We start from the raw sequence: 16131 nt of genomic DNA on the forward strand, positions 1-16131 counted from the left end.
TTCATAAATAGTCATAAATAGTTATGTTTTTAGACTTAATTCATGCAGTGCTGTTATGTGCGTATTTACATACTCTCTGCGTCTTTATCTTAACAACCAGCCTGCATAGCAATGCACTAAAAAGAACATGTTAGCAACCACATAACACCCTGGCATCATGATGGTGAGTTTTGCATTGCCAAACACACTTATTGTCTTCATAAAATATATCAATTTTGTTATGCCTTATAATTAATAATGATCCTATTCAGTGAAGACTCTATAGTGACCTCCGCACATATCATATTGTCTGTCATGCACCTCACTTTGACTTTCATTAGCTGTGTGCTGTAATGAAGTGTTCGATTCACTGCGGGCTCATTTGAAGTAAATGGCTCTCTGCCACTGAATCACACTGAATTATTACTGGCCTCCCGGAAAACCTGAACATTTAGTTGGAAAAGCAAGAATTTATCCTATTCCACGTTACTTCATAGAAACATGTCCAATACGGTTTTTAATAGGCACTTACCAGTGGTGCAAATTATTGATTGGGCAAAATGGTGGAGTTGTGTACATGGATGTTCAATGCTGGTGAGAGAAAGATCTTGATTACAGCATGCCTGTGTGTTTATTGGACTAGAAAATTTAGATTAAAACATAAGGGTTTACGTGATGCACTGCATGAATGCTAATCTCAGCCCAGTGAGATCAGTGCAATTCAGAAATGTATTTTTTTATACCTCAAATGAGCCAATAACATAAAAGCTGAAATCTACCTGACTTTTCATTTAATACATTTGGTTATATACCAAATGTCAATACACTAAACTAGAGCGAATAGAGCTTATAAAAATGGATGGCGGGCTGTAGGATGATTTAGTGAATTATAGGATGAGAGCCCACCATTATGGGTCAAATCCCAGCTACATAAGGCTTAGCATTAAACCTTAAAGGAAAATTTCAATGTGAAGAATTTGTAAAATTATGCATTGTATCACTTGCTCATCAATGGATCCTCTGCAGTGAATGGGTAACATCAGAATGAATTATTCAGATTTTTTTATCAGCTGTTTGGACTGCAAAGGATCAATTATAGAGATTATACAAAAGGCATAATGCTAAATTCCACCAAATCTGTTCATATGAAGAAACAAATTCATTCACCTACATTCCTACCTGTATTCTTTTAAGGTATACTATGAAAAAATTTGTCATTGACATAATTTCTCGAACTGCATTGGTCTGCTGATCAGCATTGCTTTTCCTAAATATAGGCAGAAAGAAATGGGTCTCAAGCCAGTATGCACCATGCAACCACAACAGAAGCATTTCCATCGACTTGTTGGGGTATATATAAAGAGAACAGAAAGTTTTGCTACTCTCTGGAGGTTTTATTGTGAGAAAGTGATACATCTTTAAGAGCAAGGTTGTGAGCAAAGGTGATAATATTTCCTTTTCAATCATTAGCTCCTAAATTTTGCCTTCTAGCAAGACCACCCTGGTGTATCAGTTTTAGACATGCTGCATTTCTGTCTGGTTTTTCAGAAACACAACAGTGGTTCATTAACTCTCGGAAGCGCCTTTAGCAAAAGATCCAACTAGATTGTGTGGACAAATAAACTGTGGAGTCTGGCTGACCTTTACGCTTTTCACATCCATGATCATTTGCTTAAGGAGAAGACAGTCATTCAGACCAACTGAATTAAGCAGCTATTCTGAGAGGTTGTTAATAGTGAGCCAAGATCTATGGAGAACTTTACAGCTGCTCACTCTCTGAATATTTCATAACAGTAACTTTGAAGGTCCATGTTCTTGAATTGAAAATGCTTTGGGGAAAAAAGTTAGACTTTAATGGCCATTTTATGACTGAACAAGACGATTTCTGACAGTTATTTTAGTGCACGGCGAATTAAGTGTAGAAAATTCATGAGAAACTCTAAATGCAAGAAAAAAAATCATTTTATTAATCACTTAATATATTTAAAATTAATTATTAATTATCCGATAGACTCACAAATTATGCCGTACCCGATGTACCAAAAAGTAAATTTTCATGTGGTAGCTAAATAAAAGTAGTGGCCTTGAAGAAAAAGCAAATGAAAGCTACCATGAATTCCAGACCTTCAGCTATCAATTTGAAGCAAGGCTACTTAAAATGCATTTATTATAGCAAAGAGTCAATAACAATGGGTTAAAATAAAGCACCAAAAGCAAGTAATCATATGGTTTTATCACATTTTTATTAAAATACATAATGCGTCGTAGAACTAATGTACATTATGCATTATACAGTCTAATGCCTGTTCAATATTTACTTTTAATTCAAATGTCCACTGCAGTCTAATGACAGTTCTAATCCAAAACATTAACCTAAACAAGGCATTAAACCTTTAGAAATGTTGAGAAATATATATATATTGTGTTTAATTTTGTTCATAATTATTAGGTTTATACAGATTGGATGAAGGTTTCCAGATGAATCAAACGCAGAGATGCAGTTGGAGATGCTCCACACATATAAATTATATAAATGATAACAGTTTATGTGGAGCAGCATTTACTGTGAACAGAGCCGCACTGACACGGATGTGCTATAGCTTATCTGAAAAAATACCTTGGCGTATCATAAATATCATGCTATATAGCATGGTACAGTATATATCGCAGTATTCTTTGACATTACCAACTGATACCATCACTAGAGCAGCGCTTCACCACAGGGTTGTCCATGATATTTTGCTTCACATTAGAATGAAACTGGAAATACTCCTTATCTGTGTCTTGGAGGTACACAGTGCTGGTTACATAACAGGAAGTTTCTTTGGTGTGGTTGTAATGAGTGGGAGAATATCAGCTGCTCGGCCAGCTCAGAGCTGGGTGGAGTGAGGCGTGAGGAAGAGGAAGACTCCGCAGCTCATAACAAGCCACGGGGGAATAGATGCCAGCCTACAGCTGGCCATTAACCCAGCTTTATTTATTTATTTATAAGCATTCATTATTTTTTAAGGGAAAAGATGAAAGAGGGCTAATATTCACACACACTGACTGCAGAGCGCTTGGATGAGAATGTCAGATGCACACTGCAGCGAGATGTTCTGTTATCTATATGTCCGTTCTTTGATTTAAAAATTTCTCCAGCTTTGCGGCTTCTGAAAGCATTTTTGGAATATCTTGAAAACGGAATAATAAGGTCAACCACGACGGTTGGATGGATTAAAAAAAAAAGAGAGATTTGTACAAAAAGTACAAGTAGCTAGATAAATATCCTTGCCTATCTGACAAAAAAAAAAAAAAGAAAATTCTCTTTTTTTCCCAAATTGAAATACATAGAAACATTCTTAAAATGCCAAATTGAATTGAGTAGCAAAATAAAATATATGAGGAATTAGAAGTATTGAAATAAGAAGAAGTATAATACATTCTTCTTATTTCACTGGCATATTTTTCTTGTTTTAAACATAAAAAATGAGGTTCGTACTTGAAAAAAATGTACAAAACATTTAATAAAGATGCAAAGAAAAATAAAAAGCCAATTTTGCTATAATACACAGTTTTAAAAACATTTGTTCAAACTTCTTATAATCCATTTTATGGATTTTAGTGCCATTAAGTGAGAACTACACACAAGGACTTTATAAGTTTAATATTAATGATTAAGTGATTGATTGATGTATCAATAAGGATCACATAATTCCAGTTCATTTCATGACACTTTACTCTATAATGTAATTTTGGTATACTATAATCTTATTCCTTTCATCATTTTTAAACAAGATGCATTTAAAAAAGTCTGAGACCACCAAGAAAATCCTTCTGTGCTTCAATAAATAATCCAGTGGAGGTGAAACAGACCGGCATAAGTGCTAATATGAAGTCCTTCAAGTTATCTTTCTTCTGTAATTAAACCTAAAATCATGAATGTATGTACAAGAGAGAAGAAGAGAACCAGAAAACCTGCTATTTGTCCAGCATCTAGTCAGTCTCTAGACGATGGTCATGTGCCTGTGGTTTCTGTGACCATCATCAAAAAAGCCATCAGGCATCTGAAAAACCAAAGATCTGCATTAGATCTGGAGTCTTAAATCCAAGTTTCTGCAGACAAATATCCAAGCTTTTGAAGTGTATTGAAATATTAAGTTCAACATGAAAAGTGCTCCCAACCCATTTTACTTCCATTATGAAACATCTGACACGAGTGAAAAAAAAACATCTTAGTGTTGGCTGTAAGCTTGATTTGAGGCATCACCTGATTTTTGTTCGAGTGGTTTATGTACCAGACTCCATTGCTGTGTCCTGCAGTAAAGAGAAGCACATGATAGTTAATAGTACAAAGTTCATTTATGCTTTCCTCAATCATTACATTAGAATAGATGTCAGTAAAAAAAAGAAAAATTTAGCTTCTCTTATAAAAAAAACAGATTTTTGACACAGATGTTTATATATTTGAAGTTTTGGCATATCTATGTCGCTATTATCCTCAAGTACAGCTTAGGACAAAAAAAAAAAAAAAAAAAAAAAAATATATATATATATATATATATATATATATATATATATATATATATATATATATATATAAAAATTTATACATTTCAGTAGTAACATTTGCTTATGCATACACACCATCATGCGTGTCTCTAGTATATCCTCGGTTGTCCCGTCCTCGCACATTTTCTGTGGCAGGCGTCCTGCTATGGGACTGGGCTCGGGCCCTGAAACAGATTTTTAAAGAAATGTTTCCTCACTTTCACGTTGCAATGACTCTAAAAAGTAAAAGACACACTAGAGCTCATTTCTCACCTCCTGATCTCCTCCTGGTAGCTTGACTCTGTAGAAAAGAGACAATGAAAAGAGCAGTTTACAATTTAACACCAGAAATACATCAATAATTTAAGAAGCTTGGCTAGTTAGCAAGGTCCAGTACTCTCAACAACACAATCTGGCCGCGAAAAGCACTTTTTGTGAGATGCACAAATGCAAATAATGTGGTTTGCAATAAGAAAATTAGGGTACACCCCCACAATTACTTACTTTTCTTCCTTCTCTTGCAGAAGAAAATAATGCCATAGATAATTAGAAACAACAGAGCTGCAGCACTGAAGGCCACAGTGACAGCGATCAACACCGTCTGGTCTCTTTTAGCGAGCTTTTCTTGAACAGAAAGAGATAAGGGAATCATGCACGCTCTTCATCTTGTGCCAAACAGGACAGAAAAGTTACATGGTTAGCTTTGATGATAAAATGAATCTTCATGTGGCTGGATTGGTGCTTGCAACGCCCTCTAGCTGCTGCTGAAACCAATTAAAAATGAACCCATTTATATCGCTGTGCTATGTTTAGAATTCCGGTATTCTGTTTGTGTTTATCTTAAAACAGACATTTGAATTTGCGATCTTCTGTATTTGCTGATCACTTAAAGCACGTTTAATATACTTACCAACGGTCAGGAAGACCGTGCTGCTGTCCGCAGCGCTCAGAGCTGGTATCTTGACCAGACACTGGACAGAAGAGTTTTTGACGGCGGAGACCGCCAGCACGCAGCTGGAGTTAAACAGGTTTCCCTGTGTTACAGAGCTCGTGTTGCAGAAATACGCCACTCCGTTAACAGACCAGGATATATTGGGTTCAGGAAACCAGCCCACGGCCCGGCACTGGAACGTCGTCTGAGCTCCTTCCGTTTTGGTCTGATTCCCACCTACGATCTCCACGCTGCCACGTTCTGGAAAAGAACAGAGAGGAATTATCTCTTCGAACACACACGCACAACACACCGAACTAATCACTATGGATTCGAGAGTTTGCTTTAATGACGGCCGGGCCTGTCGTGAAACACGGGCCCGCTTTAATTAAGAAGTAGATTATTATTGATTATCTGCACTTTGAGATGTAATCTGATCATTTCCCACGGGATGGCAGGACAGGTGAAAGCAGTGACTCACAGGTGTGACTGATAACATCTCGGCTTTGTTTTGCTTTGTGTTGCACTTTGTACTTTTTGTGGGCCATCATAAAAGCACTCACAGATCTTGTAAGGTAAAACTCCATTCACTTACAATGCATCAAAGAACGAAGAAAACATTTAAATATACGCTACTCTGCTATCTGTGGTTATTTTGGCCTTCTGCTGATACATTTTCAAGCTGAAATGTTTGAATATGTATATTAAAAAGTATATATTTAAGATTTTTTTAAGTTAAACAAGCAGTATTCACAATATAATCTCTCGCAGTTACAGTAAACCTTGTGAAAGGGTGTAAAGATTTGAAGAAAACATGGCTCATCATGCATCAGAAATAAATTAGCAAAATCAAATAAAATTACTTGTTTTATTTAGAAATTAATTTAAGGATAAATATACATATATTTTAAATATATATTTAAATGTAGGTATCAAATGATTAATCACATCCAAAATAAAAGTTTTTGTTTACAAAATATGTGTGCGTGCTGTGTATGTTTATAATGTACATATAAAAACAAACGCATGCATGTATATATTTAAGAACAAAAATTAGATATTAAATATAATATTTTCAAAATATAAAATGTATGTGTTTGTATTTATATATACATAATAAGTATACACAGTATATACACATATATTATGTAAACAAAAACTTTTATTTTGGATGCAATTAATCATTTGACAGCACTATATATATATATATATATATATATATATATATATATATATATATATATATATATATAAAAAAATCAAAGATAGAAATAATAAAAAGAAATACAAATATAATTTTAAATGTACATTTGATTTTAGAATGAAATTAATATAAAGATATAAAGGAACTTAGTTTTGTTTTATTTAGGAATCGATTTAAGGAGAAACAGAAATAAATATACATATAGAGCTATAAAATAATACTGAATTGGGAAGAATTTGCTGAGAAATATTTACACTCCTTTTGAGATCTTTATTTATTTTGGCAAATCTGAGCACAGTTTGCGACATTGTTGAGATCTTCTGAAACGTGAAATTACTAGAGAGTGTGTATTTTGTATTTGTCTTGTTTTAATTTCATTGTTGTCTAGGAGGAACAATGACTTCTGTTATTTAGCTGATAGATGCTTATTTGATCCACAAAAGGTTATTTTAGTGCTGATGAGGGCATTAGTGCAGATGTATTTAAGGAGACAGTGCCTGGGAATGTTCTAGCTGAATTTTACGCTCTGTCGTGCATAAAATTGCTGAGTAATGCTTAAAGGTTGTAAAACAGATCAGCATATGGATGTAGGTGCTGGAACTCACTTAGGCTCAAAGATAAAGCCTGAAGCAAAAAGGTAGGCGCTGTTGAAAAGTGTAATTTAACATTCAAACTATGACAAAAATCATTAAGAATGCAGCTTTGCATCGGAGAAGCAGTAGTTTCAACACAGAGCCTTTTAATAAACTGACTGTAAACCCAAAGGCAACCTGTATAAAATGCAACCCAAGAATAAACAAGAGTTGAACTGAGAGTAAAAAAAACCCTTAAAGGAATGGCTCACTCAAAAATGAAAATTATGGCATATTTTATGACTTTCTTCTTTCAGGCGAACACAGTTTTTTCTTTTTAAATGTATCAATAATTCTAGTCGTGAATTAGAATGTAAATAACAGACTTCCATTTTTATCGGCGAGAGCGTTTAGTTCCAGCTTCTTGGCTGACTTCTGACTCGACGTACGTAGGTCAAAGGTCAGCCAAGAAGAAGGTAAAGGAAAGAAAGGAAATCAGGTATTTACATTCTAATGTGAAAACTAGAATTATTTTTGTTGGAAAGCTCACGAGCTCTGCTTTAAATTAAATCGACCAATCAGAACAAATTGTTTGGGAGTTATTAAACAAATAAGGTCAAGTGTTTTTTTAAAACCTTGCTTGCTTGTCAACCTGTTGTTTGGCACGTTATGAACATTTCATAATCCATAACGTGGGCGCTTTAATTTGTTAGCTTTGATGACTTTCTTCTCATGCACTCTCACGATCAGTCCAAACGTTTTACGTCATGCGGCATGAATCACGGTTGAACTTCAAACAACGCTCACCTTGCACAGACAGACTGGCCATTATAGGCGCTCCACCCAAAACCTGACAGGTGACTTCACCCGCATCGCTTCTCTGCACGTTGCTAATTACAAACTCCCATCTGTAATCTCCAGGCGTGGTGAAATTTGTGGCAGAAAAGCGATCCGTGCTGTTCAGCACCCCAGATGATTCCAGAATGGTGATAACCAAGCGTCCGTTGACCATCACGGTCATGACGGATGGGGGCTGAGTTGTGCTGCAGTTGAACCGGGCCTTGGACCCACGGAGCACCGCTGCATTCAGAGGCTGGAGCTGCACCTGAGCGGACACCACTGCAGTCAACAAGTAACAAATGATTCCAAACAGCTGCTTTACGTACAGTTTTTTAAAGCACGTTTTCTAGCTTTTTGTTATAATGATCACATGTCAGCATTATTTTATTTAAAATTAATATAGTATAATATATCTGTATTATACGCGTATAGTATATTTTTCCTCCTTTTTTGAAATAAAGCAAAAAAGCATTAACAGAGCTGAGCAAAACTATATAAATACAGAGGGGCTAGTTGTCACAGAAATTGGAAAATAATTAAAGCTAAAAAAAATATAATTATATTTTCGTACCGTTCTTAAATGAAAAGTCGCCCACATTAAATGTTACAAATGTGCACAATTAATTAATTACAACTTTTTTGTGTGGCAATCAAATATAAAACTGAGAAATACTGACTGTGACAACTTGCCCCGATCTAAAACCCCATAAAAATGTCTATTACTTTAAGTGACTTTTCCAAGCCTGCAAATCACAACTTTAAAATTCTCTGATACTTCCACACGCCAAAAAAATTTTTTTACTTTAATTTACTTTTAGAATACATTAGGTTAATTATTAAAGAAAAAGACCAAATAATTTGTCAGCGGTTGAAAAAGTCAAAACTAAAATGCTAAAAACGCTCTTTTGATTTGTGCGGATGCTGTGGGCACCCACCCTGAAAAAGTGAATATGAAAATTTACCCGTAGTGATCAGAAGAAAAAGACCCAGTCTAAAAACATGCATGTTTCCTCAGTTGCCGTCACTCCAGCATCTACAGAAAATAAATGCACATCAATGTGAAACAGGCAGGGCAACTGATGGGACACAGCCCTGAAATGATCAGTATGCTCACACAATTGTCTTCAAGCATCAGGAATTTCTCTTTTGTTTTTGTAGGTGTGTTTTTGACATGAAAACTATCTTATTCTCTTGGTAAACACTCATTTTTAACATCTTTCCAGACATTCCAGTCATTCAGTCATGAGTCATTCAAACTTTTTCTATTTGATAATCAAACTTATTATTAGGCTTTTCTAACATTACTAATCTTACCCCAAATAGAAAATATTAATTCAAAATCTGAATACAATATACAGTAATATATTATTATAATATTATTAAGTTAGAGGAACTTAATGTATCTACTTTATTTATTTTGAATCAATATTCTAATTTAAATGATATATTATTAGAACATTTATAAATTTCTTATTATGTTATGTTCTACAAAACATTAAACATTAATCCAGATAAAAAACTAATTAATCGTTTTTTGGACCAATAAATCCATATGTTAGCATGATTTCTGAAAGTTTATGTGACTATGCTATTTCATTGTAACTATATTATCTATACGTATACACGGCTTGTTTAATACACAGCTGGTAAGATAGGAGCTGACTTTCAGATTTTAACACGTATGTTCATTTTTTATCTTTAACGTTATTATAATAAGAGCCTGAGCAACAACATACCTCATAACACTTCATTGATTCAGTCAAATCCAGAAACTCTTCCAGTCTTCCTTCGCGTTAACCTACAGAGAGGCCAAAGTTCAGCTGGCTTCCGGTCATGTTATCAAAGCGAGAGAGCCATCTATTACATCTCCGCGCAGTCGAAACCCATCGAGCCTGTCTGCTTTGCATCTGCAGATCTCGTGAGGATCTGACGTCACACTAACATGTCAAAAAAAAGTGGCCTGTCTATCCGAAAGATTCATTTTGATGCATGTAACCCATGATCCATCTGTTAAGGTTAATGCAAGGCTGTGCTTGAACGGAGCTGATTCAAATCTGAAAGACACACCCAGTTTCACTGAAAAAAAAAAAGAGAGTGGCAGTGTCAACAAAAGTCATTCAGCTGATCTGTATATAAAATCTTTATCGCTGTATCGTTACAAAGATACTTCTACAGGTGAAGTTTGCTTACCTTCAGGTGTACCGACATAAAAAAAGCCTTCGAGAAAATGCAGGTTATTGAGCAACTCTGTCTGCTTAGTTATCTATTGTTGCCAGGGCATCAACTGCAGGTATACTGTACACAGAAGGACATATGCAAACAGGTTACGATGACGTCAGGCCTGAAACACATTCTGTTTATATACAACACTGCATGCCCTGTGGCTCCTGGAGACTCTGTATTTGGTTTCTTTTCATACTGCAAAGGAGACAACTGTTAATAAATCAGCTTTGACATGACAGGGTTTGTGCTACCAGCTACTCAATCACGGGAGTAAAAACAAACCGAACCTTTAAATGGAATGCACAAATGTGAGGAAAATGTACACGTTTGACAAAGGCTTTATTCAGAGTAACTTGCAAAGAGAATCCAACGTTACAGATTGCCTTATGTTTAAAAAATGCATTTGTGCAAATGAAAATAAAGAAAGTAGCATCTAAAGGATACATGGAAGCAAAACTGGGTAAAACATACAACTTAAATATCAGGATGCAACAAAATGTATGCTTAAAACAAGAACATTTGCTGGTGAGTTAAATCGGGTAAATATAAGGACCATTTATATTTGCGGTGCCAAAATCAATGACATGGACAAAACAGATTAATGTTATGATATTTTTAAGATATCGTGTGTTTACCTTGTCAGATTCGGTGGCCCTGCTGTGTCTGCTCGAGTCAGATGAAACTGGTTTCTAGAGAGTTAAAAAACATCATCGGAGTGAAGTAATTCTGTGCAAAAACAAGGAGGATAAAAGATTTCTGTAACCTTTAATGCTGTGTTCTCGTGTTTGGTGACACTGCTGTCTGTTCGCATCAGGCCTAAATGCATTGTAAGATATAAAACACAAAAAGTTAGAAATCACCAGAGGGAGTGTGGGTAATATTAAAGCCATTCTGAGGCAAAACAGAGGAATGCAACAGATTTTGGTGCCCTCTAATGCCATGTTGTTGGATTTGTTGACCCTGCTCTATAACTGCAGCCGTTCACATCAGACCAAAATATTTTCTATATTAAGTAGACGCGGATAGACATTACCAGAGTGAATCAGGGTAACGTTAAAGCCGTTCATTGTGAAACAGAGAGCGAGAACAGATATGGTATGCTCCCCTGCTGTATATTTGTGTCTGTTCATCAGACCAAATGTTTTTTAGAATATACAAGAGGTAGTCAGACATCACCACCAGAGCGAATCTGGGTAACATTAAAGCCATTGCGCGTGGTTAAACAGATGTAGGTAACAGATTCTGCTATCCATAATGCCGTGTCAAAGGCTGCAGGACATCTGCGTCTGTTCACATGACAGACCAGAATATTTTCTAGGACACGAAATAGAAGTTGCAATACATCGCAAGAGTGAATCTACATTACAACCATTATCTGTGTCAAATAGAGGAGGGGTAATAGATTTCAGTAACCTTTAATGCTGCGTTGTTGGATTTGGTGACCTGTTGTATCTATGTCTGTTGACATCAGACGAAAATGCTTTATAGAGCATGAAATAGAGGAGGTTAGACATCGCCAGAGTGAATTTGGGTAACATTACAACCAATCTTTGTGAAATAGAGTGGCGTAACGAACTTTGGTAACCTGTTATGCTGCCTTGACGGATTCGGTGACACGTCTGTATGTATGCAGCTGTTTACATCAGGCCAAAATACGCTCCTTTGTCTGATTTGGTGACCCTGCTGCAGATATCTGCTGCTGTTCGTGTGTCCCCTAAGATGAAAGGAAGTTAGACATCACAGGAGTGAATGTGGGTAACATTCAAGCCATTCTGTGTGAAAATACATGATAAAAAAATGATGTAACGCTGCCTCGATGGCTCTGCTGTATCAGACCAAAACGCTTTCTAGGATATAATATAGAGGTACGACATCCCCAGAAAGAATATGGTTAACATTACAGCCATTATGAATGAAATACAGGGGCGGTTTGTCTAAAAAGATTAAGTGAATGAACCTGTTCTACAGCACCGCTTACTTAACGAGGCCGTTTCTCCGCAGCACTTCAGCGATAATATCAAAGTATTCGATCAGATGAACACCAAACGCGTTTTAGCACGAACATTTAAAGGAAAACTACTTGTAGTCGCAGATTTAGGCACAATAGCTGCGATTCTGAATTATCACAAAATAAGTCTATATGACTCTTGTTCTATATTACGCCTCATTGGAAGCCACACGATAGCTTTGTGAGAAGAACAGAAACTGGATGATTCAACACATTAAATAAGACGTGATGTTTCCGCGGAACAGTTTTATTATTATGTCGCGAGAAGATTTACTGTATGTGGTGATGCAGAGTCTGAGGCAACATGCAGGGGGCGGGAGTGAGTTAATGCGGAGGGGGCAGGTGCGCGTCCGCCAGCAGGGGGCAGGGCTGAGACTCTTTCTTTATTAGTATTGAGTGTGAACTGCACCTGTGGAGAGCCAGAGATGGCAGGTCACACATTTGATTAGAGTCAATGGGAGGGAGAGAAACTGCACAAAGTCAAAGACAAAGGTGCACAACTGGCAGACAAGGGACTATAATGGCGACATGGATTTATCATTTTTTTAGACATTTCCCATTAGTTCTCTTTAGTTTTAGAAAGAATATAATGCAACCTGAATGTAACGCTTTGCACACTTAATTGCTTTTTTCAATTAAATTATACTTAAAATGTATATTTAATACAGTTAGTTGAACTTGAGAACTTTTGGCCCATGTAGAACTAAAGTAGGCCTAGCTATATCTTTAGCCTATATTTAATTTAGCTTCTTTTGTCTCTGAAATATGGCTGAAGTGTAATGCTGACAACATGAAGTAGCCTAAAAACATTTAGAACATTTAAAATGTTAAATTATATTAAATCTAATGTTAAATCTAATATCAAATAACTAACACCGCTGAAATTATAATCCGGTACACATGCTTTAGTGCATACTTCTTGAAAGTGTGACAAAATATTAAAACATGGCGTAAAATGTAAAATTTTTAATTTTAAGTGTGTTTAAGGAACTCAAGTTAAAGTGTGTTAATGGTCATTAAAATTTACTCTCTTTAAGTACACTTAAGTGGTCTTTTATTTGATTATATAGCATTATAAAGTATTATGTTATCTGCAAGTACAGTCTAGTACACAAGTACGCTAAGTGCATATTCAATTCAGTTAAGTGTACTTAATTTTCCACAAGAGATGGTAATGCCAAGTATCCCTTGTTATTGTACATTATATATATTACATTGAAGCATGGTTTTAATTGTATTATATTTGGAAACGGTGGGAAAATAATTTTACATGGTATATGCATTTGATACCATCACATGCCACATTGCAAAATATATTTGATCACATAATGATTTTTTCAGGAAGCTGCGTAATAAGAAAACTAAATAGTGAACTGCGAAACCTTGCTGTTGCACTGCAGATTTTCCTCTTGAGCTCCTCGGTTTTCCTGCACCAGTGAATTGAGCTGCTTCATTCAGCAAAACAGAAGCAGTTTTGGCACAGGGACCCCAGTGGAGGTGTCATGGGGTTTGAGGTGTTACAGGTCTGGGAAACTGTGACCTTCAAAAAAAAACTTCTCAAAAAACTTCTGGATTGCAAATTTTGTTTTTCTCCTGCATGTGATCTTTAGCCTAGGAATTCATTTGTATTTAAAAATATAAAAGTATTTATTTTGATGTTATATTAGTGTTGTTGTTGTTGTCAACTGATTTTGCTTGACTTATTTGCATTATTTTAAGATCTACACTAATATTAAATGCCCATAATGCTCACTTGGTGTGTTGATTAAATGAAAGGCAACATAATATCAAATAAAATAATATATTTTTAATTTCCATTTTAATTGTCCATTTTCATGAACTTTCTGAAGAAATAAATATTAATGATAATAATATTTTGGCATATAACAACATACACAGGGCATGTCTTAGATTGTGACATAGTGCTTTTTATATGAGATTACTTGAATATTTTAAATGTTTTTTCATGACTATTTTTATGTTTATCACCAGAATTTTAAACCAACCTACAGTTTTAGATCATCACCAGAAAGTTTTTTTTTTAATGCATGTGGATATTTTTAATGCAATTTTTTTTGGTCGAATACAATCTCAGTTACTAAATCCTGTAACGTTACTTAGAATTGCATCAATCTTTCAAATTAACACGTAAAGTCCAAACACAAAGTTCCTTGCAAAATATTTACCTTTGTCGCCTTCTAGTGGTGGAATGCGCCAATGCGTGTAAAAAAAATGAGTAAATAAAACATTAGAAAATGGCGCTTTTCTGTGCCTTTCGGGCAAAAGGCAGTTTTAATTAAGCACTAGGGCAATGAAATTCAAAATAAAAAAAAGGAAGGAGAAATAACGAAGTCAGTTCAAGGGGTCTTCGTGAGATTTGCCCTTCATGACTGTCGTCTGTATTTGAGGATTATTGTGAAATTAGCCGTATATTTATTAGGATATATAATTAAATCACTTTTGTATGTCGACTGGGGGATGCTGCGGGGTCTAATAAACAAACAGCAGCATTGTAAGCAATAAAGACCCTGCAACCAGGAAATATTGTATGGGATGGGGAAGGGGACTGAGCCCTCTAGACTCTCTCTGGCCCTGACCATGTTTTAAGACCACTACCGGGTCTTTAAATCCACTGCGCTGTACCTCATTATCATCTAAAGTTAGTGACTTTAAAAAGTCCCATGGTAATCACTTTACTTCACCCTTGATTAAACCAATTGTGTTTTCACTGCAGCTTGAGACAATAAGCTTCATCACAAAAGAAAAGTTGTTCAGCCATGATGTCATTGTCTAAGACGTACCGCTAGGAAATCTGTTAAGCGAGTCAGCCGGTCAGTTAAAGCGATACTTGGTCGCAGCAGGTTCCTGGGCTTCACTGTACATCAATCTCCAACACGTGGCCTCTGTTGACAACAGTAGTATTATGTGTAGTGTGATGTGTTTTCGTATGATTTTTAACTGACTGTATTATATGCATAGAAAGATTACTAATAAACTGTGTGTTTTATAAGCTTACTCATATGAGCATTTGTGAGGTTTATTTCCAATAAAGAATGCACTGCAGGAAAGCATCTGCTAAATGTGCTGTATACTAAACATTAGTGTTCCATTGAAAGTATAATGTAGTATTCCACTAGAAAATTTAATATATATATATATATGAAGGTGCATATACAGAAAAAAACAACACTTTGATCCCAAAATATCAATGAAACACATTGTCTATTTCCAGATAACAAGTCCGTACCAGACTGGCGAGCAGCTCTGTCTGCTCCCCTCTCACTGACCCCTGCTGCATCACCATTACTCTGTGTAATCTGGGCTTTACGTGCACGTCCAGATGGGCAGGCAGCCATTCGCTCGAGGAGAAATCCACTTACTGATCCATATAGTCACTGGGTTACACTTGCACTTCCAAAATGAGTCAGTTCACTAGAGCCGTCTGTGCTTGTAGCCAATCCTGCAAGAGCACATCAGTGAAGCTTTTCTCAACCAGTTTAATCTCGATGTCCGCATAATAACATCGCTGTATGTTTTATCAAGCCTGATCACATCGCATCAACCCCTGCTAAAACCTTTCTTAGTCAACTATGGCAGGATTTTAGATTGCACCACAATTATTATGTTTTACATTTTTAGCATTCACCATCAGCATCTTCTGCGTGCCTGTGCAGGTCTGGGTTTGACTGGAGCCCAACAGATATGTTCAAACCAAATCAAAGCTGAAGTCTGGTAGATTTACTATGAAATGGGTCTTAATTAAATGACTGTGCACAGATTATATAATGATCGAGAGGGTAAAATGAAGGCGGTCGAGTGAGTAAGATGTTGTGGCAGATGGTTG

At 35.8% G+C, this 16131-nt stretch overlaps 1 protein-coding gene across 1 annotated transcript; it reads right to left on the reverse strand.

The window, feature by feature from the left end:
• Nucleotides 1-3610: 3610 nt before the first annotated feature.
• Nucleotides 3611-10364, reverse strand: igsf5a (immunoglobulin superfamily, member 5a). The gene is made up of 10 exons (XM_043229253.1): nt 10247-10364; nt 9793-10132; nt 9019-9089; nt 8024-8335; nt 5420-5701; nt 5014-5133; nt 4783-4810; nt 4606-4694; nt 4229-4275; nt 3611-4025 (listed from the first exon to the last, which is right to left on the reverse strand). Exons 3-10 carry the CDS (start codon nt 9059-9061, stop codon nt 3966-3968), a joined length of 981 nt encoding a protein of 326 aa, XP_043085188.1. The 5' UTR covers nt 9062-9089; nt 9793-10132; nt 10247-10364; the 3' UTR covers nt 3611-3965.
• Between the last annotated feature and the right edge of the window lie 5767 nt (nt 10365-16131).

Source organism: Puntigrus tetrazona, unplaced genomic scaffold, assembly GCF_018831695.1.
Source record: "Puntigrus tetrazona isolate hp1 unplaced genomic scaffold, ASM1883169v1 S000000002, whole genome shotgun sequence".
Lineage (NCBI taxonomy): Eukaryota > Metazoa > Chordata > Actinopteri > Cypriniformes > Cyprinidae > Puntigrus > Puntigrus tetrazona.

Excerpts from the sequence above, each read along its gene's own strand:
- igsf5a (XM_043229253.1), bottom strand. The coding sequence starts at position 9,061 with ATGCATGTTTTTAGACTGGGTCTTTTTCTTCTGATCACTACGG. Across the intron at positions 4,695-4,782 it reads TACCAGGAGGAGATCAGGAG|GGCCCGAGCCCAGTCCCATA; the intron begins GTGAGAAATGAG and ends AATCTGTTTCAG. Across the intron at positions 4,026-4,228 it reads ACCACTCGAACAAAAATCAG|ATGCCTGATGGCTTTTTTGA; the intron begins GTGATGCCTCAA and ends TTGGTTTTTCAG.